We start from the raw sequence: 26,583 nt of genomic DNA, 5'->3' as shown, positions 1-26,583 counted from the left end.
ACAAGGAGAAACTCCTTTCGCTTGGCTCTCTCTCTTTGCCTGCCACCATCCATGTAAGATGTGACTTCTTCCTCCCTGCCCTCCACCATGATCGTGAGGCTTCCGCCGCCACGTGGAACTGTAAGTCTAATTACCCCTCTTTCTTTTGTAAATTGCCCAATCTCGGGTATGTCTTTATCAGCAGCATGAAAACGGACTAATACATTGGGTAATGGGCATATTCAGCTGATGAATATCCCGGTCATCATGAAGCCAATCCCACATGGCTTGCATATGAAGCACATCGGCTGCTTTATCTAGGGTGCTCCACTTGGCATTCTATAGGGAGGGCTGGGCAGTCCCCTTTTCAGGATAAACAGACCTTGTAGGGTGTTTACCTAGTCCACCAGGCTGGCCATTTCCTCAGGAAAAACTTTCTGTGCATCTGGGTCCCATACACTCATCAGCAAGTGTTTAATAGTGAGTGAGCTGCGGGCCCTGCACCAGCCCAAACATGCTCTTTCTTTCTGTGGCATTTAAAAATTAAACATCTCGGCTGGGCAGAGTGGATCACGCCTGTAATCCCAGCACTTTGGGAGGCCAAGGTGGGCAGATCACCTGAGGTCAGGAGTTCAAGAGCAGTCTGGCCAACATGGTGAAATTCCATCTCTACCAAAAAATAGAAAAATTAGCCGGGCATGGTGGCGTGTGCCTGTAATCCCAGCTTCTCAGGAGGCTGAGGTGGGAGAATTACCTGAACCCAGGAGGTGGAGGTTGCGATGAGCTGAGATCATGCCACTGCACTCCAGTCTGGGTGACAGAATGAGACCCTTTCTCAAAAAAAAAAAACATTAAACATACTGTTCTTAAAGTAGTCATTCTTACAACCCATTTTAGAAAAGGGAACTCGGGAAGCTGACGATACCAATCTAGAAGATGAACCAATTCCTTTTCAAGCTTGTCCAATCCACGGCCCGCGGGCCGCACGTGGCTCAGGACGGCTTTGAATGTGGCCCAACACAAACGTGTAAACTTTCTGAAAATGTTATGACATTTTCTTGCCTTTTTTTTTTTTCTCATCAGCTATCATTAGTGTTTGTGTATTTTATGCATGGCCCAAGACAATTTTTCTTCCAGTGTGGCCCAGGGAAGCCAAAAGATTGAACAGCCCCGTAAATACCCTCTGGGTTTAATAGTTACTTGGTTTTGCCCTTTCTCCACATGTCTATCTTCTTGGTAATCACAGGTCTCAGAGGTAACTTTTGGTTGACGTGGCTTAATTTTTCCTTGTGTAGGAAGCTTTGAGGTCACTGGCCTGATCTGAGACCGACCCACATCTGAGCTTGGTGCTGCCTTCACGCCCAAGGCAGCACTCTTTTACTTTGGTTTTAGCAACTACATAGGCAGTAAGCAAGGGACTGAATAGTTCACTTTTTCCTTATTAATTTGCATTTGCTATACATCCAGTGAACTAAATTCCCTGGGACTATGAGTAGGATCCATCTCTAAATTCCTCTGGTGGCTTTGACCTTTAGTGACTGAAGACAAGCCAGCTGCATCTCCTTACTGATAGAGGAACTAGAAAGAAATTATTCAGGCAGATAGTGAGGGTAAAAGAGTCCTTGGCAGAATTTCCCTTTTTAAAAAGGAGCCCCCAAATCATTTCTTTTTAACAAAGAGCAGCCTGGAAAATAGAGCTGCAGGCATAGATAATAAGCAAGCTGGAAGCTTGCATGGGTAAATGCTGGCAGCTGTGCCAATGGGAAAGGGCTACCTGGAAGCCAGGTATGTTCAACATGGAGGCTCCGTCTTCCCTTTTCTTTGTCACCACGTGTACAGTAAAAAACCAGAGGCCAGGCGCAGTGGCTCACGCCTGTAATCTCAGCACTCTGGGAGGCCGAGGCGGGCGGATCATCTGAGGTTAGGAGTTCGAGACCAGCCTGGCCAACATGGTGAAACCCCGTCTCTACTTAAAAAAATACAAAAATTAGCCAGGCGTGGTGGCACATGCCTGTAATCCCAGCTACTCAGGAGGCTGAGGCAGGAGAATTGCTTGAACTCGGGAGGCAGAGGTTGCATTAGGCCAAGATCACGCCACTGCACCCCAGCCTGGACAAAATGAGTGAAACTCCGTCTCAAAAAACAAAACAAAACAAAACAAACAAAAAAAAAACAGGCGACATGGCACTAGCCAGGTAAAGAGTCCATCTGCATAATAAAAGATTAGGCACCGAGTTGGGCAGATCACCTGAGGTCAGGAGTTTGAGACCAGCCTGACCAACATGGAGAAACCCCATCTGTACTAAAAGTACGAAATCAGCCGGGTGTGGTGGCAGGCACCTGTAATCCCAGCTACTCAGGAGGCTGAGGCAGGAGAATCACTTGAACCCGGGAGGTGGAGGTTGCAGTGAGCCGAGATGGCGCCATTGCACTCCAGCCTGGGCAACAAGAGCAAAATTCTATCTCAAAAAAAAAAAAAAAAAAAGATTAGGCCAGCTTTTCATGCCCTATGCAAATGACACATCTAGTCCTAACCAGCTTTACGTGCCCTATGCAAATGGTACACCTGGTCCAACCAATCTTTTGCGTCCTATGTAAATCATACACTGCCTCCTCAAGCTCATCTATAAAACTTGCTGCATTTCAGCAAAGAAGCAGCAACCCACTTCTCCAGGACCCCGCTCTGCTGCAGAGAGCTCTTCTCTTTCTTTTGCCTACTAAACTTCTGCTCTCAACCTCATTCTGTGTGTCCACGTCCTCGTTTTCTGTGGCCATGAGACAATGAATCTCGGGTATTTACCCCAGACAATGATGCCACTTCATTACCATGTGTGACCACGTGGCCACCCAAAAGTCAAAGGTTTCTCATTCCCCACCTCTTTATTTTTCTCTTTCTCCAATGAGTTTTATCTACATAATTTTCCATTTATTTTAAAGTGACCTTTAAATAGCCTCTAAACATTACATTTTCTTTGGCAAAAACCACATCTTTGTGTTTTTATAAACCTCACCAAAAATACATCTTACTCTCCTACTATTCCAACTCCCAGTAACCCTAATTTCCAGTGCAAAACCTAGGATTGCCTAATTTAATCTAACATTGATACAGGATGGCTGGGCTCCCGGCTAAACTACAACCTCAAGTCTGGAAGCTCGGCCCTAGTGAAAGCAGCTGACCTCGTTTCTCTGCCCAGATGATTGCCTTTTTGGCCTGCCCTGCCCCCTATCCTGTGCCCATAAGGACCAGACCAGCTGGCAGGAAGAAAAACGAAAAAGAAAAAGAAAACGAAAAAAGCAACACAAGCAGCTGACCGGCAGGGATACAAGCTACTGAGTGGTGAGCAGAGAAGTAACTGAGCATTGGAGACTACAGATAAACATGACTAACTTCAGACGGTGTGGTTTTGGAGGGGAGCCCAGCCAGAGAAGGCTAGGCTTCAGAGAAACATCACCTTCTTCACACACCATCCCCTTTCCAGCTCCTCTTCCACCAAGAGCCACTTCCACTGCTCAATAAAGTCCTCCACATTCATCATCTTTCAGTTTGTGTGACCTGATGATTCTTGGACACCAAACAAGAAGTCGGTGTCCAAAAGGACAGGTGCAGAAGGCTGTCACCTTGACCCTTCACTGAGCTGTTAACACATAGCTGTCCACAAACTGCAGGCTGAGTAACATGAGCCACTCCAGTTCCTGCCCACGAAGGGGGTCAAGGTCAGGGGAACAGTCCCATCTAACGTGACTCTAAGATTTTAAACCACTGGACAGGATTTTGAAATTAAATTTACCAAATTAGTCTTACCAAAGATTACTAAAGGAATGTCAATTAAAAGCATCTGAGCTAGCTTTTGGTTGTCTGATAAGCACTTGCTTTTCTGTAAGCCATTTGATTAGAGCTCTTTCATATAATTTGGTACTGAAATATTACTTCCTCGTGACAGATAGAGACTTACAGACAAGGCCAGGCATGGTGCCGCACGCCTGTAATCCTAGCACTTTAGGAGGCCAAGACGAGTGGATCGCTTGAGCTCAGGACTGAGACCAGCCTGGCCAACATGGCAAAACCCCATCTCTACATAAAAAATACAAAAAATTAGCTGGGCGAGATAGTATGCACCTGTGGTTCCAGCTACACGGATGGCTGAGGTGAGGCAGGAGGATCCCTTGAGCCCAGTGCTCAAGGGAACAGTGAACCAAGATCACACCACTGCGCTCCAGCCTGGGTGACAGAGTGAGACCCTGTCTCCAAAATAAACAAATCAATCAAACAAACAGACAATAAATAAACTTATAGACAGACACACAGATAGAGGCACATCCTATAACATTTTTCACTTGCCTCTTTTCAAAAATTCTCTCTCTTCCTTTAGACTACTAATTTTTAAAAAATTACGGGAGCCAGCAAAAGTTGAAGGAGAGAGTTACCATCCCAGGCCTTTTCAAAAGAGGGAAAGCTCTGAGGCAAGCAGGATGCAGCAGAAGTGGAACCCCTAGGATGTCCATCTGAAGAATTTCAAGAAGAGATTATGGAATTCAAAAATAAAAAACTTCTTGCAATTTCACTGAGTACATCAGTATTTTAAGAAAATCTTGTTCTAACCAATGATCTCCTTTGGCATTACTGTATTTTTATTATTGAAGTCCAATACCTAGAATGATTATAATTTCCTTTTAGTTATAGCAAACTTAATTACATAAAAATTTTTTTGAATTCCTTTTTTACAGACTGTATTATGACTTGCACAGACCATATACATCCTGCTTGGATTTTCTGTTCTGTCCTAAACATCTCTCTTAAACAACAAGATTCTTTCTCATACAAAATTATTTTTCTTTTAACATTTCTTACCAAAAATACCTCCTTGTAACTTTCTTCTTCTTTTTTTTTTTGAGATGGAGTAGTCTCGCTCTGTCACCCAGCCTGGAGTGCAGTGGCACGATCTTGGCTCACTGCAACCTCTGCCTCCCGGGTGCAAGCAATTCTCCTACCTCAGCCTCCTGAGTAGCTGGGATTACAGGCACGTGCCACCATGCCTGACTAATTTTTATATTTTTAGTAGAGGCGGGGTTTCACTGTGTTGGTCAGGCTGGTCTCAAACTCCTGACCTCATGATCCGCCTGCCTCAGCCTCCCAAAGTGCTGGGATTACAGGTGTGACCCAATGCACGCAGCCTAACTTTCTTTACATCTCTTGTTTCTTGGTTCCTTTTACCATATTTCATAAATAACCCTTAAATAAACCTAGAATCTGGCCGGGTGCGGTGGCTTGCACCTGTTATCCCAGCACTTTGGGAGGCTTAGGTGGGTGGATCACCTGAGGTTAGGAGTTCGAGACCAGCCTGGCCAACATGGCAAGACCCCTATCTCTACTAAAATTACAAAAATTAGCCAGGCATGGTGGTGGGCACCTGTAATCCCAGCTACAAGGGAGGCTGAGGCAGGAGAATCGCTTGAACCTGGGAGGCAGAGGTTGCAGTGAGCTGAGACTGCACCATTGCACTCCAGCCTGGGAGACAGAGCGAGGCTCCATCTCAAAAAATATAAATAAATAAACATGGAATTAGATGAAAATAACTTAGCTTTGAATAAGAACATATTTTTCAGAAAAGTTTTTCTATAATACAATTTATTTAAATTGAAAATGGCCCAGACATTTAGTGAATATCTATTATTTAACTTTAGATTCTAAATTATATTTATTTACAGGCATTTGTTTCATTACATTTACCTAATTAATTTTATAAAATCTTTTACCTAGATTATCTGTGAAAACTCTGATAGTCATCATTTAAAGTTATTTCCCTGTTAACCATTTTTATAGTCTACGAATTTTCTGTGTTTGCCTAAGCAAAAATTTTAAATATATAGATATTTTACTGATAACTTGGGATTTAGCTCTTTTTACTACACTAATAACATTAAACGTCTTATTTCTCAAAAAGTACAGAAACAAAGATTATTGTGTTTCATGCTGGGTTGCTGGGTTTATAGTTTTGTAAGCCTTATGGCAAATTTTGACACCTGATAATATCTGTCAGAGGTAAATATGAAACTGCTTGATCAGTAAATGCAAACAAACATGTATGCTGACAATTTTTAAGATATTTCTAATACTATCGTACCAATAATTTTAAAGCCAGCTTATTTATTAAAGATTTATGTAAGTCACGTGAACTTGAAAAGCGTTTTGGCTTATTATTTAATTTATGAGTACTCTTTGACTTGAAGCCAATTGGACACTTCAGGGCTAAAGCACGTAAAAAATGTATGTATGTGCACACATATGTGCATGTACATAAACACATCTAAACACGCATGCACACTCACACAAAGATCCTATAGCTTTTACTTCAGAACTCTAGCAAGAGATATCAACACAAACTCACCAGTTTATACAAACAAAAAGGTTGGATCCCAACAGTGACTTCTATCTCAACAGCAGTGGAAAAGTAACAGAAGGGCCAGGAGTGGTGGTTCACGCCTGTAATCCCAGCACTTTGGGAGGCCGAGGCCGGCGGATCACTTGAGGTCGGGAGTTCGAGACCAGCCTGGTCAACATGGTGAGAGCCTGTCTCCACTAAAAATACAAAAATTACGTAGACGTGGTGGCGCACGTCTGTAATCCCAGCTACTGGGGAGGCTGAGGCAGGAGAATCGCTTGAACCTGGAAGGCAGAGGCTGCAGTAGATAGCGCCATTGCACTCCAGCCTGGGTGACAGAGCAAGACTCTGTCTCAAAAAAAAAAAAAAAAAAGAAAAAGAAAAAGAAAAGAAAAGAACAAAAAGTAAACAGAAGATTTAAAGTAGGCAGAAAAGAAAATAGCAAAATAGAGGACTTAGGAACTGATTGGTTGCAGGTTGACCTTTGGGCTGGAATTTTCTCTGGTGTAATGTGTGCAGCAGTTTAAAGTGTGAACAAGCACAGACATAATATGTAACAGGAAGCTTCTTGTTTGACCTGGCATGCCCTCAAGCTTTTCCCATTTACACAAATACTTGCAAGTAGAGGAAGCAGAGAACCAAAAGGGGTGCCCAAATGGGGGTCGCTGTCTCCGCCTTTCCTCATCCTTACATGCTATGTCTCCCACTTTTATTTAAAAATGAGGAACTAAACTGTGGCCTGGGTTTTAGTAGGGTGGATTGAAGTGTGCTGGCTGTGAGAGGGACTACACTGTGTGTCACCACTGAGTCTTTCTACCCTTTCACGTGTCTGAGTTTCTCTCTCCAGAGGTCTAGACCTCTGACAGGGCTCAACATAGCAAGTGATCAGCTCTTACACCTGTCTCCTGGATGAGCCTCTTAAAATTAATTTTGTTGTGCGGTTCCCTGTAGGGTCACTGCACATCATGGCAGGAGTCAATCCCCCAGAGACTCCCACTCAACCCCTACCACCCAGGGGTGGTTTTTGGCTAGGAGGAGCAAAACTCCCTTTCTTTTCCAAGCTGAGGAGGTCAGCCTCTCATTTGGCAATTCAAAATTACGCCACAAAAGTGGCAGTTCAGTCTCTCACGCAAATGTACTCACAGGCCAATCGACATTAATTTGGGGGGGAAAGGGCAGTGGAGAAGACCATTTAGAATGCACCACCAAACGTAAAGTAGGATCCTATACAACAACTTCCTAGGAGAAAAATAAAAAGGAGGTAGAAAAACAGCTCAGAATGAACCAAGGACCATCCACCAAATGGAAGGTCCAGAGCTGCAGAGGACTCACCGGTTCCACTGGAGGAGAAACCTAAAGCCAGGGAGGGCTTCCAATGGCCCTGCGGGTAACTTAGCTCCGGGTTCGGGCAACTTCGTCAAGGATTCTGAGTCTTTTCTGAGGCCCCACGTGTAGGGCACCAATTAATGTCCATGAAAAGAGTCAAACTCTGTAAAATATTTGAAAAGAGTTATTCATTTAACCAATGGCTCACGACACAGCCCCAAGGAGGTCCTGAGAACAAGTGCCCAAGGTGGTTGGGTGACAGCTTGGCTTTATACAATTTACGGGGACAGGAGACATCAATCGACACATGTGAGACGTACATTGGCTTAGTCCAGAAAGGTGGGATTCCATTCAAAGTGAGGAACTTCCAGGTCGTAGGTGGATTCCAGGATTTTCTGATTAAAGACCTGTAATCAATAGAAAGGAAATGTCTGGGTGAGGATAAGGCGTTGAGGAGACCAAAGTTTTTATTATGCACATGTAGCCCGCAGGTAGCAGGCTTCAGAGAAATCAGGTAGTAAATGTTTCTTATTAGACTTCAAATGGTGCCAGACTCTTGCTTAACCTTTCCTGGATCAGAAAAAATAATAATTTCACAGTGGAGAATTCCAACAGACACCACTTAATCCAGGTGATGAAATTTAACATCACCAGGACAGGACATACAGACATCATGCACTCCGTAACATGACACACTGAAAACTTACATCAATTCTGATGATTTTTTTGCCAAAAATGCATAACCTCAGTCTAATCATGAGAAAACACTGGACAAAACCAAACTGAAGGCTGGGCACAGTGGCTCAAGCCTGTAATTCCAGCACTTTGGGAGGCTGAGGCGGGCGGATCACCTGACGTCAGGAGTTTAGACCAGCCTGGCCAACAAGGTGAAACCCCGTCTCTACTAAAAATACAAAAACTAGCCGGGCGTGGTGGCAGGTGCCTCTACTCCCAGCAATTGTGGAGGCTGAGGCATGAGAATTGCTTGAACCTGGGAGGCAGAGGTTGCAGTGAGCCAAGATCGCGCCACTGCACTCCAGCCTGAGGGATAAAGGGAGACTCTGTCTCAAAAAAAAACAACAACAACAAAAAAAAAACTGAAGAACAATCTATAAAATAATTGATCATTACTTAGATTGGATAGTGGAACAGAATCATATCAAATGCATCCATTTATTTTCAACATTTTGTTTTTAATTAAGCTGCCTCCTACACTACTGTATGTCTGGATTTTATGTTTATTTTCCCATTCAGAAAGCCTATCTTTTTTAAAGGAATTTTAATCCATCCATGTTTATTATGATCATGGTTATATTTGGATTGAGTCCTGCAGTTTCACTTTATATTATTTTCCCTTTTTTACATATATCAGATTTTCTGCTTCTTCGGTGTAATTCTTTCCCACCCACCTCTGATTGCATGAATCAGGTTTTCTTCAATCCACGCATTTCCCATTAAGGCTCTGAAACTTGTACACATCTTTTCTAGTTTTCTGGTGGTAACCACCTTTCACCTGTCAGCACACGTATTTAAGCTTATATTTTCTATCAAGTATAAAGATAGTCATTACCTATGTCTTCTTCCCAGACGAAACAAAAACATGAACATATGCTCATTCTCTCTTTCTTCTCTGCTCTTTCAATTACCTCCCATGTGAAATGTTAACTCCAGATTATTTTCACAACTGTGCACTAACACATTCAGACTTTGTTTTATACATTTATTTATTCAGCACTGCTTCCTGTGTACTCTCTTCTTTTTATTATTATTATTAGTAGTAGTAGTAGTAGTAGTATTTTGAGACAGGGTCTTGCTCTGTCACCCAGGCTGGAGTGCAGTAGTGTAGTCATAGCTCACTGCAGCTTCAATGTCCTGGGCTCAAGTGATCCTCCCACCTCAGCCTTCTGAGTAGCTGGGACTACAGGCATGTGCCACTCAGCAATTTTAAACAAATTTTTAGTAAACACTCAGCAATTTTAAAGGAATTTTTAGTAAAGATGAGATTGCACTATGTTGTCCAGGCTGGTCTTGAACTCCTGGACCCAAGCGATCCTCCCACCTCAGCCTCCCAAAATGCTGTGGTTACAGGCATGAGCCACTGTGCTTGGCTACTCTCACCTTTCTTGGATGACATTCCATTTTGCTGGAGTCAATCAACTAACTTTTTCCTCAAAGGTCTTTGAGGGATAACATTTTTGAACATTTGCAAATTTGAAACCCTCTGTAAAGATCAAAAATGGCACATTCATTTCTTCAGTCTCTCCATACCTAAGGTGATATGGTTTGGCTGTGTCCCCACCTAAAGCTCATCTTCAGTGGTACCTCCCATAATTGCCACGTGTTGCAGGAGGAACCCAGTGAAAGATAATTGAATCATGGGGGTGGTTTCCGCTGTTCTCATGGTAGTGAGTAAGCCTCATGAGATCTGATGGTTTTATAAGAGGTTTCACTTGGCTCTTTTTTCTCTCTTGCCTGCCACCATGTGAGATGTGCCTTTTGCCTCCTGCCATGATTGTGAGGCCTCCCCAGTGATGTGGAACTGTGAGTCCATTAAACCTCTTTCCTTTATAAATTACCCAGTCTTGGGTATGTCTTTATCAGCAGCACGAGACTAATACCTGAGGAATATGTTCTTCCTGGCAAACATGCAGGGCAGTGAACACAAAGACACTCTGGGGCTATTTCTTAAATCTCCCTCCTACTACCTTAACAATTCTCCAAAATAATGCTGTGAGTTTTGGAAAATATAATAATGAAGGAAGGGTTTGCTCCCATCACCTCGTTGCCAGCTCTCTGGCAAAACCGCAGAAAATCTCTTCTCAGACACCTTCCAGAACTCACGTCTTTAAGGTTCATGGTAGGAGGCTTGCCGTGTGGGAGCGTCCCTGATGAAGACTCTGTCTGTCCTTCACTCTCTCTCAATTCCCCCAGTCCTCTGAATATGTGCCTTTTCATGTCCCAGCATGGGATGATAGACAGATCAGGGCAGATGGTTTGAGTAAGACTCCTACTTCAGCTACCTCATGTTTCTTATACATTCATTTAACACCTCTTATTTTGTCAGCATTTTATTTTTATTTTTAATTGATAAATTTTATATATATTATATATTATTTTATATATTATATATAATATATTATATATAATATTTTATATAACATTATATATAATATTTTATATAATATTTTATATAGTATTTTATATATAACATCATATATAATATTTTATATATATCATTATATATAATATTATATATAGAGAGAGTACCATGGAATGCTTTGATATATGTTCACAATGTGGAATGATTACATCAGGCAAGTTAATAAATCTATCCCCTCCCAGGAGCAATAAGCTTAGTGATCTATTGCACAGAATGGTGACCATAATAAGTAATAATGCATGGTATATTTTAATGACCACTTCTTCCTAATCTAAGTTCTGGGTTAAGAAAATTCAACCTCAGTCTTTCTTGTAATAAAATAAAATTACTGTCATCTTAAAGTGCTCGTTCCAGCCTCTTGTGTTTTAGCATATTTATCTATGTAATCTTTGCAGCAACTCTATGAAGCATTTGCTATTGTAGTCATTTTAAAGTTGAGACATTGCACTACAGAGAAGTTAAGTGACACTGATTTTTCCCTAGCCAATAATTAGAAAGAACTTGAAAAGCAGACATTCAGTTTTAGACTCTGCATGTTTCAGCACCATTTTTTATTTCTCTAAAAATGCTGAATTGTGGAGGACAGATTGGCTACTTTGACTGTCTGAAATGGACATGTCTGGTTGGTACCTGTCTACCATCATATCCCCTGGATTAACATAAAACAAACCGAGTCTTTTCCTCATGGCCATTTCCTTCTAATGGCTCAAGAAAACATCAATGACAAGTCTCTGGCAAGAACACCTGTGGCATGCTTGAACGCATTGACCGAGTAGTTGAGAAATGTTTGTCTAGCGCCCTCTAGTGGCCCATTAGTGAAGTGGGGGCATAATTAATTGGTTCATTTAGGTCAAAGGTTCATTTACATTGCAGTGTGGCGGCAATGTAAAGAGGGATAAGAAATAGCAGAATGGGGGCGGGTGAGGTGGCTCACGACTGTAATCCCAGCACTTTGGGAGGCCGAGGCGGGTGGATCGCCTGAGGTCAGGAGTTCGAGACCAGCCTGGCCAACATAGAGAAACCCTGTCTCTACTTAAAAATACAAAAAATTAGCTGGGTGTGGTGGCAGGCGCCTGTAATCCCAGCTACTGGGGAGGCTGAGGAAGGAGAATCGCTTGAACCCAGGAGGCGGAGGTTGCAGTGAGCCGAGATCGCACCACTGCAGAATTGAATAAAGAGAAAATGATGGATTTGGGGTGATGTAGGACCTGCTAGCTGCCCTCTCTCTCTCTCTCTCTCTCTCCACACACACACACACACACACACACACACACACACAAATTTGAGAACAGCATTAAAGACAAGTAATACAAGGGAGCTCTGAGTGAAATAAGTAATCTTCAAACTTCAAAAATTGCAAAAGATGTTGTTATTGCATTTGTTTGTTCGGTCGTTTTTTGGGGTTTTGTTTTGTTTTTGAGAAAAGATCTCCCACTGCACTCCAGCCTGGGCGACCGAGGGAAATTCCATCTCAAAAAAATAAAAATAAAAAATTAATTACGGTAAAATAACACATAACAAAATTTACCATTTTAAATCATGTTTAAGTGCACAGGCTGGTGATATTAAGAACATTCATTGTTGCTGGCACGGTGGCTCACGCCTATAATCCCAGCATTTTGGGAGGCTGATTCAGGTGGATGGCTTGAGGTCAGGAGTTCGAGACCAGCCTCGTCAACATGGTTAAATCCTGTCTCTACTACAAATACAAAAATTAGCTGGTTGTAGTGGTGTGTGCCTGTAATCCCAGCTACTCAGGAGGCTGAGGCAGGAGAATCACTTGAACCCAGGAGGCAGAGGTTTCCGTGAGCTGAGATCGCACCACTGCACTCCAGCCTGGCTGACAGAGTGAGACTCTATCTCAAAATATAAAGTATAATAAAATAAAGAACATTCATTGTTGGCCACATGTGGTGGCTCACACCTGTAATCCCAGCACTTTGGGAGGCCAAGGCAGGAGGATTGCTTGAGCCCAGGAATGGTAAGAAGAAGAAGCAGAAGCAGACAGAGGACCAAACTGAGGACTAGCTAAAACATGGAAGCAGCATTCCATAAGACATGCCTAACAGCATGCCATGTCAGTTTACCGTTGCCATGGCAGCATCTGGGCATTACTGGCCTCTTCTATGGCAATGACCTGAGCACTCAGAAGTTACCACCCTTTTCCTAGAAATTTCTGCATAAACTGCCCATTAATCTGCATGCAATTAAAAGTGGGTATAAATATGACTGCAGCAGTGCCCTGAGCTCCTGTTCTCTGCAGGAGCGGTCACAGAACTGTGACACTACCTTCTCCATAAAGCTGTTGCTTCCACCACTGGCTTACTCTTGAATTATTTCCTGAGGGAAGCCAAGAACCCTCCCAGGCTAAGCCCCAATTTGGGGCTCACCTGCCCTGCATCCATCTGTAGATCCTTTCTTTGTCTTTTGTAGTCTGCAGTCACAAATGCTTCAAATTTTGGATTTATGTTTGTTTATCCTGCTTTGAATTGCTTCCTATGTGTATTGCCAAATGTCTTTCTTCAATTAAATAATTGTTTTAGCCATGTTTCTTTATTTTTTCTTAAATGTTGACTCTTTGCCATTTTTCTTATTTTGTGTTTAAGGAATCATGATTAACTGCAATTGATGATGCTTACAACAACATTTGTAATAATAACATTTATTGACTGCTTATTCTACACAAGGCGATTTCACATTAATTAATGCATGTAATCCTCATAGCTACTCTGTGAAGTAGACACTGGTTTTCCTTATTTTACACATGAAGAAACCAAATCACAGAGACATTTCCACGATGATATAGCTACGAGGAAGCAAAGTCAAGAACTTCAGCCCAGCATTTTTTCTCATAACCAGATGTGTATCGGACAGGAAGAGAAAAGAAGGAAAGAGAGAAAATCAAGAAGTCAAACTGACTATAATAGCACTACTTCAAGTTTTATGTGACCCTCTGCTTCATGAAAAAATTAAGTACTTATCATGATTTATTAGAAAGCTAGCATGCCTGGGTATAGAATCTGCAAGCAGAAGTTTCTAACTTATGACATTGGACCTGATGCTTCCATGAATTCTAGGAACAAAAGCTCTACAAGAATCTGCTGAAGTCACCTTGATTTGCTCTTTTCCTTGGGCAATGGCACAATTATATACCAGAAAAAAATTATACAACAAATGCTCCCCTCCAGGTTCACTGTTCTATGGGCCCACTTTAATTTCACCGAGCTCTTGAAAGAACTGATTTCTGAGGATAAAACAATGGGTTGGGCCATCAGTTTTTATCCCAAATGGAATGAATCAGTCAGGTGAGCTCTGCTCCTATGACCGTTGTAACAGTAAGTTTGTGGTGGGTAACACGTGGTCCCCATGGTCTCAGGGAGCCATGGGAAGGATGTCATCTCCCTTGTCACACCCACAGAAGGGGAAGGTCCCACAGCATGGCTGCAGCCATGGTTTCCAAATTGTGTTGAACACAGAGAACTGCTGTGGGACAGGTGTTAGTGTCCTACGATGCTCTCTTATGGCTGCCTCCATCTTTTTGATCACGGAGTCCAATAATGGCTCGTTGTCAGGGTTCAGTGGAAGGGCTTCCGAAGGGTCTCTTGAGATGTCAAAGAGGAGTGGTGGGTCGTGGTAGGTTACATCCCCCGACCATGAACATATTCCACTCCCATAGCAGGCACCTGTTCCTTCAGGGTAGAATTTAGGAGTCACATAATGAGCTTTCCACACAGTTGCACCTAAAAAACAAGTTGCATTATGTATGATACCGTCTTTGTGGTGCTTTTAGGACTCTTTTCGTTAAAGATGTTTTTCTCAAAAGCTTTTTCTAGTGATTGATAATACTCTTCTGCACAGAATTACACAGCAACAGTAGCATTTCTTCAACTCTAAGAACAATGCACAATTTCACTGCAAACTTGCAGACATTTTTAGAAATCTTGTCATGAGAATATTTGGAGATAATAATGATGACCCAGATGGGAATAGGGTAATTCTGGGAATACCAAATTAAAATTCTACCTCAATCTGATTAGGTACAAACAAAATTAAAAATGATCCAAGGCTGAATGCCACTTTCACATCTGAAATTGACAAAAGTAATTTGGCAAAGTTAATCATTCTTTATCCTTTTCTCCCTCCCTCTTCTGTCTCTCCCTCCCTCCTCTTCCCTTCCTCCCTCCCTCTTTCTCACTCTCTTCTTTCCTTCCTTTTTTCCTCCATTTCTGTTTTCTTCTTTTCTTTCTTTCCCTCCTTCCTTCTCTCCCTCCCTCACTCCCTCCTTTCCTCCTTCCTTTCCTTCCCTTCCCTTCCCCTTCCTTCCTTCCTTCCTTTCCTTCCTTCATTTCCTTCCATTTCTGTTTTCTTCTTTTCTTTCTTTCCCTCCTTCCTTCTCTCCCTCCCTCACTCCCTCCTTTCCTCCTTCCTTTCCTTCCCTTCCCTTCCCCTTCCTTCCTTCCTTTCCTTCCTTCCTTTCCTTCCTCCCTCCCTCCCTTCCTTTCTTCTTTCTTCTGATATGAAATTGTTACCAAATCTATTTTCAGAGATCAATTTTATTTTTCATTTTTTATTATTTACTTATTTATTTATTTTGAGGCAGGGTCTCACTCTGTCGCCCAGGCTGGAGTGCAGTGGCAACATCTCAGCTCACTGCAACCTCTGCCTCCTGGGTTCAAGTGATTCTCCCACCTCAGCCTCCCGAGTAGCTGGATTTACAGGCATGTGCCACCATGCCTGGCTGCAGAGATCAATTTTAGATAGAAAACATAAGCATTCCCCAGCCTCTGGTAAATGAGGATTATACCGAAGTCTACTGGTGGGGTCTTGCAGAGAAGCTGTGCTTTCCTACTAAAATAGGATCAAATCATCTAACTGGATTCTTTACCGCCTTTGGTTTTTTCCCTCCTTACTGCATGGAGTGCAGGTGTGATGCTTGGAGGAACTGCAGCCACTTTGCAACCATGGGGTGAGATGCACAAGAATGAAAGCTAGCATGTCAGAGGTGGCCAAGTGGAAAAAAAGAACCCTGGTCCCATGACCGTGGCACTGAGCACTGTGTCAGCCCCATGCTCCCAACTTCTGAAATTATGATGAGAAAAAATAATAACAAAAAATTCTACTGTATAGTCCTCTATAGTTAAATTCGGGAGGCTTGTGCTGTTTACGGGGCTGTTTTATTTATCATTGATCATGTCCTGCACTCATATAGAATCTTAAAAACATAGATTTTTATTTACTTATTTTTGTTTTTTTAATTGTTTTATGTGGGACTATCCACATCAAAATGAAGATACATCACACCACAAGTGACTGATCCCATCAGAGAAAATTCCTCCTGCAAATAAAGTTAAATCCAACCAAGTAAGAATTCTGGAATTTCATGCAATGACTCCAAAAGACCTTTCTTTACAGGTCTAAGGCAGACGATACTATTTGTTAATTTATATTTGTTTGCATGACTTCCATAGCGCGAATGTGGGACAGAAACAATCACTAGGATGTTAGAAAGGAAGGAAGGTGGAGATAAGCAACCACCCGGCAGGTCACGTTGAAGAATTTACTCCTCGTTGCTAGAATAATTACTTCAGTCATCCCTAAGCTGTGGGTATTCATAGTCTCTCTTTCTCTCTTGTTCTCTCTCTCATGTACACATTCACACAAGCTAATGCATACTTACACACACACATGAATCATGTTGTCTTAATTTTCTGTATCCTATAATGTTTTGACTTTTTTTTTTTTGAGACAGTGTCTCACTTTGTTGCCCAGGCTGGAGTACAGTGGCACGATCATTGCCAACTGCAGCCTCAAACTTCCCACTCAGCCTCCTGAGTAGCTGGACTACAGTTGTATGCCACCATACCTGGCTAATTCTTTTTTTTTTCTTTGTAGGGACAGGGTCTTGCAATGTTGCCCAGGCTGATATCAAACTCCTGGGCTCAAATAATCCTCCTACCTTGGCCTCCTAAAGTGCTGAGATTACAACTGTGAGCCACTGTGCCAGGCTAGTATTTTGACAGCTTGAGGGGCCTCATAGACTTGGGGAAAGACTGCTCCTCCCAGGACTAGCTGATTCCTAAAAATAGCGATATGGTTTGGCTCTGTCCCCACCCTAATCTCACCTTGAGTTGTAATAATCCCCATATGTCAAGGGCAGAGCCAAGTGGAGATAATTGAATATGGGGGCAGTTTCTGCCATACTGTTCCCATGGTAAGGAATAAGTCTCACGAGATCTGATGGTTTTATAAGGCATTTCCCTTTTCGCTTGGCTCTCATTCTCTCTTGCTTTCCACCATGTAAGATGTGCCTTCCACCATGATTGTGAGGCCTCCCCAGCCATGCAGAACTGTGAGTCCATTAAACCACTTTTTCCTGTATAAATTACCCAGTCTTGAGTATGTCTTTATTAGCAACGTGAGAATGGACTAATACAAATAGTAACAACTCACTTAGGAACACACCCTACCTATGCAAGCATCCACCTCCTTTATCTAACTCTCACACAGTAAGCTGATATTTTCTCTGTCCTAAATCAACCCAGCACCGGGTACCAGACAGCTAGAGGCAGTCTCTGTTGCTCCAAACTTACTGTAATTACTCAAACTACCAGTGTGAAGCTGTTCACCCTGCCCTGCCTGACCTTTCCCTTGGAAAGCCTAATAATAAAGGCTGTTGCTTGGGCTCCTCATTCCTTCCTGCCTCTGCTTCCAAGCCAAGCCCTGGTGCTTCCCACCGTGAACCTGTGTGGTAGGGCATATCCCCTTCTCTCGGGAAATCTAAGTCATGAAAATATTGCAATGGCATTGGTTTGTCTGTGTCAACACTCACCTCCCTAAGTTAAAATGCTTTGAGTGGATCGGCTGTGGTGAGTCACGCCTGTGGGAGGCCAAAGAGAGAGGATCACTTGAGCTCAGCAGTTCGAGACCAGCCTGGGCCACATAGTAAGATCTTGTCTCTATTTTATAAATATTTTAAAAATTTAAAATAAAACCCTTTGGGCACAAATCTCTCTCACAAACACATCTCTCTAAAATCCTACTGCAGGCCAGGCACGGTGGCTCACGCCTGTAATCCCAGCACTTTGGGAGGCTGAGGTGGGCAGATCGCCTGAGGTCAGGAGTTCGAGACCAGCCTGGCCAACATGGTGAAACCCCATCTCTACTAAAAATACAAAAATTAACTAGTCATGGTGGCACGCGCCTGTAGTCCCAGCTGCTCAGGAGGCTGAGGCAGAAGAATTGCTTGAACCCGGGAGACAGAGGTTGCAGTGAGCCGAGATCACGCCACTGCACTCCAGCCTGGGCGACAGAGCTAGACTCTGTTGCAAAAACAATTATATGTGTGTGTGTGTGTGTGTGTGTATACATATGTCTGTGTGTGTGTGTGTGTGTGTGTATACATATGTCTGTGTGTGTGTGTGTGTGTGTGTGTGTATAAATCTCGGTTCTAGTTGTTTGATGTCATGAATTTTCACATCCTATTATACTCACTAGTAATAGTTTGTAATTACTGCACACACAGTATGTACTAGGCTCTGTGCTAAAAGCTTAAATATATTAATTAATTTGTTTTTCAAAACAATCCTGAGAAGTAGGTGCTAGCATTTTTTCCATTTTTCATACGAAGAATCTAAGACTCAGAGGAGTTAAGAAACTTGACCTAGATCACCCAACTAGGACGTAGCAGAATTTCAGATTTGAACCAGGCCCATGATCTTACTTTTATTCCATATTTCCTCTGAACATAACAAGAGTAATACTAATGAGTACAACATTAATATAAGTTTAGTACTACAGTTGGCAATTTAATAACCCTTGCCACAACTGTGAGAACATGTAGCATGAATAGTACTCTATCCATTTTATTGATAGGGAATTAATCACTTACCAGCGTTGCTCCCTGACAGTTAAAACATGTAAATGCTTTCTAGTAATGAAGACTGCAATACTAAATTCAGATTAACATGCATTCATTCACCAAATATTTCTTGAAAGTTTACGTGTTCCAGGTACTGTAGTAAAATAACTGATAAAAGTGTCATTTTTTGGGAAAGAAGTACAAGTACCATTTAACGTCTTCACCATTAAATGGAGGATAGCCTTTCCAATAAAGTGACTTCTGACTAGTGACCTTAAGAAAATTCGGATACACAGGCCGGGCGTGGTGGCTCACGATTGTAATCTCAGCACTTTGGGAGGCGAAGGCAGGCGGATCACGAGGTCAGGAGTTCAAGACCAGCCTGGCCAACCAATGAAACCCCATCTGTACTAAAAATACAAACATTAGCCAGGCGTGGTAGCAGGCGCCTGTAATCTCAGCTACTCAGGAGGCTGAGGCAGGAGAATTGCTTGAAACCAGGAGGCGGAGGTTGCAGAGAGCCGAGAATGCACCACTGAACTCCAGCCTAGGCGACAAAGCAAGGCTCCATCTCAAAAAAAAAAAAAAGAAAAGAAAAGAAAAGAAAGAAGGAAAGAAAAAGAAAAGAAAAGAAAATGAGGATACATAGTGGATATTTTAGAGAAGAACCTTCCAGCAGAAGTGTGCAAAGACCCTGATATGGATGGCAGGTTAGAGGAATCACATGCATGGTGAGTTACAAGAGTCACAGATTGGGGAGTGTGATAGAAGCAGAGTGATTGATTCATGAGAAGAATAAGTATTAATGTCAGAGAGGTAATAGGTGCCCACATCATGTACGGCCTTATTAGGAATTTGGATTTTATTTTCATCAAGATGAAAACTCTGTGGAGTTTTCATCAAAGGAAAAACGTGATCTGGCTTAAAATATATTGTAGGAGATCACGGATAGAAGAAATAACCCATTGTCATTATTACATTACCAAATATTTTTCAGAATCATTTTGTTGTTTGCTCAGATGCTTTTCAAAAACATCTTTAGCTACTTAATTTAACTTTTTAAGTATTCAGACTTGTGAAGCTTTCTACCAATTTAGGTTTAGAGATCGTCTCCTCTCTTCTCTTCTCTCCTCTTCTCCTTTCCTCCCTCCCTCCCTCCCTCCTTCCCTCCCTCCCTTCCTTCCTCCCTCCCTTCCTTCCTTTCTTTCTTCCTTACTTCCTTGTCTTTTAATTCCTCCCAGAGCATAAGATAACACAGGACGAGGTTTGCTGTCTGAAATGCGTTCAAGTCCCCTGTTATTACAAGAGTTCAAAAACGTGATGACCTCCAAAGGATGATTAAGAAACAGAATCAGTCTTAAGTTGTAGTGTGGTGTATGGGGATCACTCTCTAGGGTCTACATTTAGTCAATGACAAAATATTTGCTGACTTTCAAATGGATCGGTGATTTCTTGTTTTTGTTTTTGTTGTTTTGAGACAGAGTCTGGCTCTGTCACCCAAGCCGGAGTGCAGTGGCACGATCTCGGCTCACTGCAACCTCCACTGCCTGGATTCAAGCAATTCTCCTGCCTCAGCCTCCCCAGTAGCTGGGATTACAGGCGCCCGCCACCACGACCAGCTAATTTTTTTTTTGTATTTTAGCAGAGACAGGGTTTCACCATGTTGGCCAGGCTCGTCTCAAACTCCTGACCTCAGGTGATCCGCCCGCCTCGGCCTCCCAAAGTGCTGGGATTACAGGCATGAGCCGCTGCACCTGGCCAGATCAGTGATTCTTGATTTTCTTGGCCATGAGGAAAATGATGCAATATGCTCTTCAAGGGCCTTTCTGCAGAATAGAGAAGATGAGATGCAAACTATTCTCATTGATTAACACCTTGGTTATAACTATATCTCTTTCTCTTACATTCAGAAAATTGTATTGGAATGCAAACGGTTGTGAGAGCTAGCACTTTCTATTGAAATAGCTGGCACATGAATATACCTGGTTACAATGCTTGGCCGAATGAGAAATGCAATGCCATTTTATGTAATTGCACTTAATATGCATGAGTCTCACACCTAGTCAATTCAGAATCTCAGAATTTCCCAATGTCGTATCCATCGAACATCTCCTGAGATGCGTATCATCCCATCTGGCCCTAAATGGCTGATTCATGCAGAACATTTTCATGTCATCCCTCAAGCCCAACCACAGGGCACCTTCAGATCCAACTCTCTTTAAAACACTTTAGTGTCCTTCTTAGGGGTATGAGAAACATTACACTGGTTTCTTTCACCATTCTGATTCTTCAAGAAAGGAAGTAGAGCTGTTATAGGCCATTTACTGACTATGTGCTGCTCTCAGGTAGCCCCACTCCCTCTGCTGTCCTGCACAGAAAAACATAGTACATGATTAACTATGTAAGACTCTCTCAGGCCCATCTTCCCAGGCAGAACACTTGGACATGTCTTTCTTCTTTATTTTTATTATTTTAAACTGAACAGATAAAATGGAATGTATCTATCATGTATCTAATGTTTGAAGTATATACATTGTAGAATGAATAAATATAGCTAATTAACATATGCATCATCCCACAAAGTTATCATTTTGTATTGAGAACACTTAACATCTACTCTCTTAGCATTTATCAATAATACAACATATTATGATCACCCGTAGTCACCGTGTTGTACAATATATCTCTGGAGCTTATTCCTTCAGTCTAACGGAAATTTGGTATCCTTTGAGCAATGTCTCTCCAGCCACCACCACCGAGCCCCTAGTCACCACCATTCTACTCTCTACCTCTGTGAGACTTCTTAATTTTTTATTATTTTATTTTTAAATTTTTGTTAACTTTTATTTTAGGTTCAGGGGTACACGTGCAGGCTCGTTATATAGGGAAATTGTGTGTCACACGGGTTTGGTGTACAGATTATTTCATCACCCAGGTAATCAGCATAATAGCTGACAGGTAGCTTTTCAATCCTCACCCTCCTCCCCATCCTTTACCCCCAAGTAGACACGGGTGTCTGTTGCTCCCTTCTTTGTGTCCATGCGTACCGATGTTTAGCTCTTGCTTAGAAATGGAAAAAGGTGGTATTCCATTTTCTGTTCCCACGTGAGTTCGCTTAGGGTAATGGCCTCCAGCTCCATCCATGTTGCTGCAAAAGACATGATCTCGTTTTTTTATGGCTGCATAGTATTCCATGCTGTTTATGTACCACAATGTCTTTATCCAGTCTGCTGCTGATGGGCCTTTAGGTTGATTCAATATCTTTGCTATTGTGAATAGTGCTGTCAAGAACATACGCATGCATATGTCTTAACGGTAGAATGATATATATCCTTTGGGTATATATCCAGTAATGTGATGGCTGAGATGAATGGTAATTCTAAGTTCTTGCAGAAATCACCAAACTGTTTTCTATAATGGCTGAACTAAGTTACATTCCCATAAACAGTGTATAGGTGTTCTCTTTTCATTTCTTTCAAGGCAGCAGGTTTCTTTCTGGCCTAGGGTGTGTCTAGAAATGTTATCCAGGAGCTAGTGCCTGGAACAGGGGCTTCACAACCCCGACCGGTGCCCTGTCCCGCTGTAGTTGAGCTGGTATTCAAGATGCAAGAAAAAAAACGCTCCTCACTATTCCATCTCCTCAAGTGGAAGGAGGGGGTCTTTCATGGAGCCGCTAGCTGGGCAGTCTGGGGCTAGGGCAGGGGTGACACCAGCACTCACTTGGCTGCCCCAGCTGGTATCTCAGTAGGTCATGTGCACCCCTCCACATACCCGCCACAATCCACTGCCTCTGGGCCCAATTCTACGCTAGAACTCACCTACGAGTTACAGGTCTTATGGCCTAGACTGCCTTTAAGGTTGTCTGAGAAACCTGGAACAGTTTTTTAGCCCTTGGTGGCAAGGTTTGCAGAAACTCAAGTTCTGATTCCTGGGATGGGTAATTTCCCTCTGGCTAGAGGTGGTTGCAATGCTCCCTTCCCAGATGGGAGTCAGCTACGTTTGGTCTGGTTTTCCTTTCTCCTGTAAGAGACAGCACTGAGTTCAGTGACCCACAACTGCTCTGCTCTTGCTCTTCCAGCTTCCAGAGATGCTCTTTACACCACACTGCCACTGCCTAGGATAGGGAAGGGGTGGGGTCAGCGATTTAAGACTGTTTCTTCTAACTCTTCAGTGCCTCTTTCAGTGATACAACCAGGTACTATGAGAGTTCCCCTGATTTTGGGTTCTTATGGAGGTGTTTTCTACTGTGTGGATAGTTGCTAAATTTGTGTCCTTGCGAGGGGGCTGATCTGTGCAGCCTTCTATTCTGCTTTTCTTGCTCCGCCTCTCTCAGCTTAGTTTTGGTTTGTTTCTGTTTGTTTGTTTTTCCTCTGCAATGCCTAAGGCTAAAGAATGTGATCCCGTATTACTATCCTAAATATGAAAAATTCTTTAATGTCACGTGCTGGATGGAAATATTAGTTTGCAATGAGGAATACCTTCAATTGTACATATCAAAGAGTAAGAAAAAAAGCATTGGGATTTTTTGTTTTTACCTTGTGGTCCGACAACTTGAAAGAATATTCTTTTATTCCAAAGATGGTACGTGGGGGATTTTGTTCTGGAAATCAGTGCTAGGTATTTAGGTATTTGGTTGGAGAAAAGCAAACTGGTTTTTGTCTATTGATATTTAGTATATTTTATTTTTTCATGTTATCCATGACAGTGTTATGACTTAGCAAACCACAGTTACAAATAACTAAAATTGTAATTGCTCCTGCATTTTTATTTAACTCCCTCATGTGTCCTGAGAAGACCTTCTTGTTTTACCTAATGATCTCTCCAACATCCCCTGAACTCTCAAGACGTAGACACTATGTGAAGGTCAATTCAAAGACAGAAACTAAAACCCCATCCACGGGTGACTCCATGGTGAATCCCTGTGGTGTCTTTTCCCGCTAACCGATGTGTATCCGCCAAGCAGTTTTCTTTTTCACTATAAATATTATACTGTTTGACATTTTAAGACACATTGTAATCAAAATCTATAGCCTTAATTAAATGACGAATTTCAGGAAATTATCATGCAAAATGGAAGTGTTAGGAAGCCGATAATAGACACACTCTCCTAAAAATGATCTCACCACATCACACCTAACCCTTCTCACCACCTTGCAGTTCACATTCCATGGAAAAAAGCTCCTCATACTTAAGAGTGTTTTACTTTCCTTTTCCCAAGTCATGGCGATTTTGAATATTCACACTTTGCGGATATCAACACATTTCTAAAGCATACTTATCTTGATTAAAGACTGCTGAGGTCATTAAAACAGTAACAAATATTTAAGATGCATTGAACATTTTGTTTTAGAATTGGCTTTTCAATCATTTCATTACAAGCAATGCTTTCCTGCCGTTTACTTACTCCTACATCTACTATCTTCTTTTGTATTGTGCTTTGTGTTTTACAGAACGTTTACTCTTTATAAAGCATATATTTCTAACCTAGGAAAATATCAGATGGAAAGGGGATGGGAATACCTTCGATATGTGCATTCAGCAGAACTATGTGCTGCCGGGTACAGTTGCGTGAACATATACACATCTCCACTTCCTGTGAGATAAAATTTTAAGAAGGAAATTTTCTTTAGGAATCAGTCCTCCCCCAGGCCTTATTTACAATGTCTGGCTTACTGTCCACCTGTGGGTCTGTCCAGCAACCCTACAGGACCTCATATCCCTCCCTTCTCAAATGCCTACCTCTTCCCTTCCCTTCCCCCCCCGCACCACCATCAGAAAACAGGCAGAGATATGCACAGCCATCAGCTTCTCAAACTTTATTTTCATTGCCCAAGGTTAACGGCAGCATCTTCCTTCTGGTTTGCAGCTGTTTGCACAGAAATCTGCGTGAATTCTTCCTCGTCTATTTGGAGGCGGTTGACTCGGTTCTCTCGGGAGTGGTCATTCACCAATTCATCGGAGACGGAGTAACGTCTTCTAACCTCTCTCCTGTAGGAAAGCACTAATACGGTCGAGGAGTCCGATGCTTTTGATTTCTTAGGAGCGGGTTCTGGCTGTGAGTCCCCCCTTGACGTCTCTGGCATCTGTTAAGAAAACAGGGAGAGGCCAGGAGGACATTATTTTGGGTGAACAGGATAGAGACTGGATAGCACGGGGGGCTTCAGGACAAGAAGGAATGCAGGTTGAGGAAGGGGTTTGATCCAGAGAAGAACAAGGTTGAATCACAGAGTAGGGATCTATGGGGAAGAAGAAGAGGAGCGTGGGTAGGGTCATCTGTTAGTCCAAACTGCACCATTCTGTAAGTTCTTTGCTATTTTGCAGACCTTGGTCAAAGTGAAACATCCCATGGGGGTTCAGGCCGTGAGAAACATCCTGCCTAACCACCTGTCCGCAAGGCGGACGAAGGCCCAACTAAAGAAACATCCCTATCATATCTTGCTTGGCAACGTTTTAAGGAACACCACAATGATATTCCAGCAGAAAAAGGGCCAAACCACCTGATGCTAAGAACATCTTATCAATATCCTGCCGGGCAGCAAGCCATACTGCCCAGGCCCCTCCCACCCATACCTACAAGCACCCCAGCCTGTAAGCGGCGGTGGGCTCTGGCATTAAGCGGGCCCACCACTTCCACAATTGTCTGCAATATTCCTGTGTTGTTGTTTGAGCCGCCCCTGCTCTGTGTGTCTTTCTTTCACCCTCGCCTTCGCTTCAAAACCTAACAATCTTACCGTCTCATTCACCTCGTTGGATTCACACGGGGTGCTTCTCTTCACCCCGCCAGCACTGGATTGTTGGCCCATTGTATACATTGGTTTGTCAATGTCTGCGGAAAGCTTTGTAGCTTTTGAATCTTCGCAGTGGCCCGGAGCTCTTGCCCTCCCTATATATACCCTCCTGGTGACAAGGCAAAGCCACACCCTTGAGCTTTGTTTGATCATACAGGCAGTGTCCCATCCAATGGCACCCCTAGGGTGGCTTCGACGTCACAAAGCCCCACTGCTGACCACTCCCTGGGCTTGCGGGCGAGGGGTGACAGGGGTGTAGAGCAAACCAAATGCTGTTGTTGTTTCAGCATCCCCTGAAGATGCATCCCAAACCGATCTGCTGCCGCTCCTCATTTCTCCATGTTTAATGTTCATGGTTCACATGGAAGTCAGAGGATGACTCCTTCAAGCCCTTCCCCACAGCCATTCCTATGAAGTGATTCATTCTTTTGTCTTCCAGCCCTCACCATGACTTAGTATTTTCGATGTCTCACCTCAAATCCCCCAAGCTAGTGTGGCTACATTTATTTATTGGCGGAGATGTGAATTATCCCATTTCCCTCCTACAGTTCCTTCACATGCACCTCGAAGAGCATTTACTTTTGGGCTACTGCCAGGCACATTTCAACCCATGTTCTTTGACCCAATGTCCATGTAGTTCTTTTAAGTTTCCTATTTCCAATCTGAAATAATGGCCTTCAGTCTGTCAAAACTTTAGTGAATAAACATTCTTTACCGTGTATCCTAGTCTTGTTTCAAATCAGGGGTGTATATTTTTTTCTTTTTTTGAAATGGAGTTTCACTCTTGTTGCCCAGGCTGGAGTGCAATGGCATGATCTCAGCTCACTGCAACCTCTGCCTCCTGGGTTTCAGTGATTCTCTGGCTCAGCCTCCTGAGTAGCTGGGATTACAGGCCTGTGCCACCACGCCCGGCTAATTTTTGTATTTTTAGGAGAGACGGGGGTCTCACCATCTTGGCCAAGCTGGTCTTGATCTCCTGACCTCGTGATCCACCCGCCTTGGCCTCCAAAGTGCTGGGATTACAGGCGTGAGCCACCACACCCAGCCAGGACGGCCATTATTAAAACCACCATTGACAAGGAAATTTTGGTT

General features: G+C 42.8%; 1 protein-coding gene across 1 annotated transcript; it reads right to left on the bottom strand.

The window, feature by feature from the left end:
• Positions 1-24,505: 24,505 nt before the first annotated feature.
• LOC129395349 (sperm protein associated with the nucleus on the X chromosome C-like) lies at positions 24,506-25,559 on the bottom strand. Its single transcript, XM_055106587.1, has 2 exons — positions 25,435-25,559; positions 24,506-24,786 (listed from the first exon to the last, which is right to left on the bottom strand). The coding sequence occupies exons 1-2, from the start codon at positions 25,513-25,515 to the stop codon at positions 24,526-24,528; spliced, it is 342 nt and encodes a 113-aa protein (XP_054962562.1). The 5' UTR covers positions 25,516-25,559; the 3' UTR covers positions 24,506-24,525.
• Between the last annotated feature and the right edge of the window lie 1,024 nt (positions 25,560-26,583).

Source organism: Pan paniscus, chromosome X (genome assembly GCF_029289425.2).
Source record: "Pan paniscus chromosome X, NHGRI_mPanPan1-v2.0_pri, whole genome shotgun sequence".
Lineage (NCBI taxonomy): Eukaryota > Metazoa > Chordata > Mammalia > Primates > Hominidae > Pan > Pan paniscus.
Note: the sequence above shows the minus strand (reverse complement) of the source record. Positions and strands in the feature narration are given on the sequence as shown.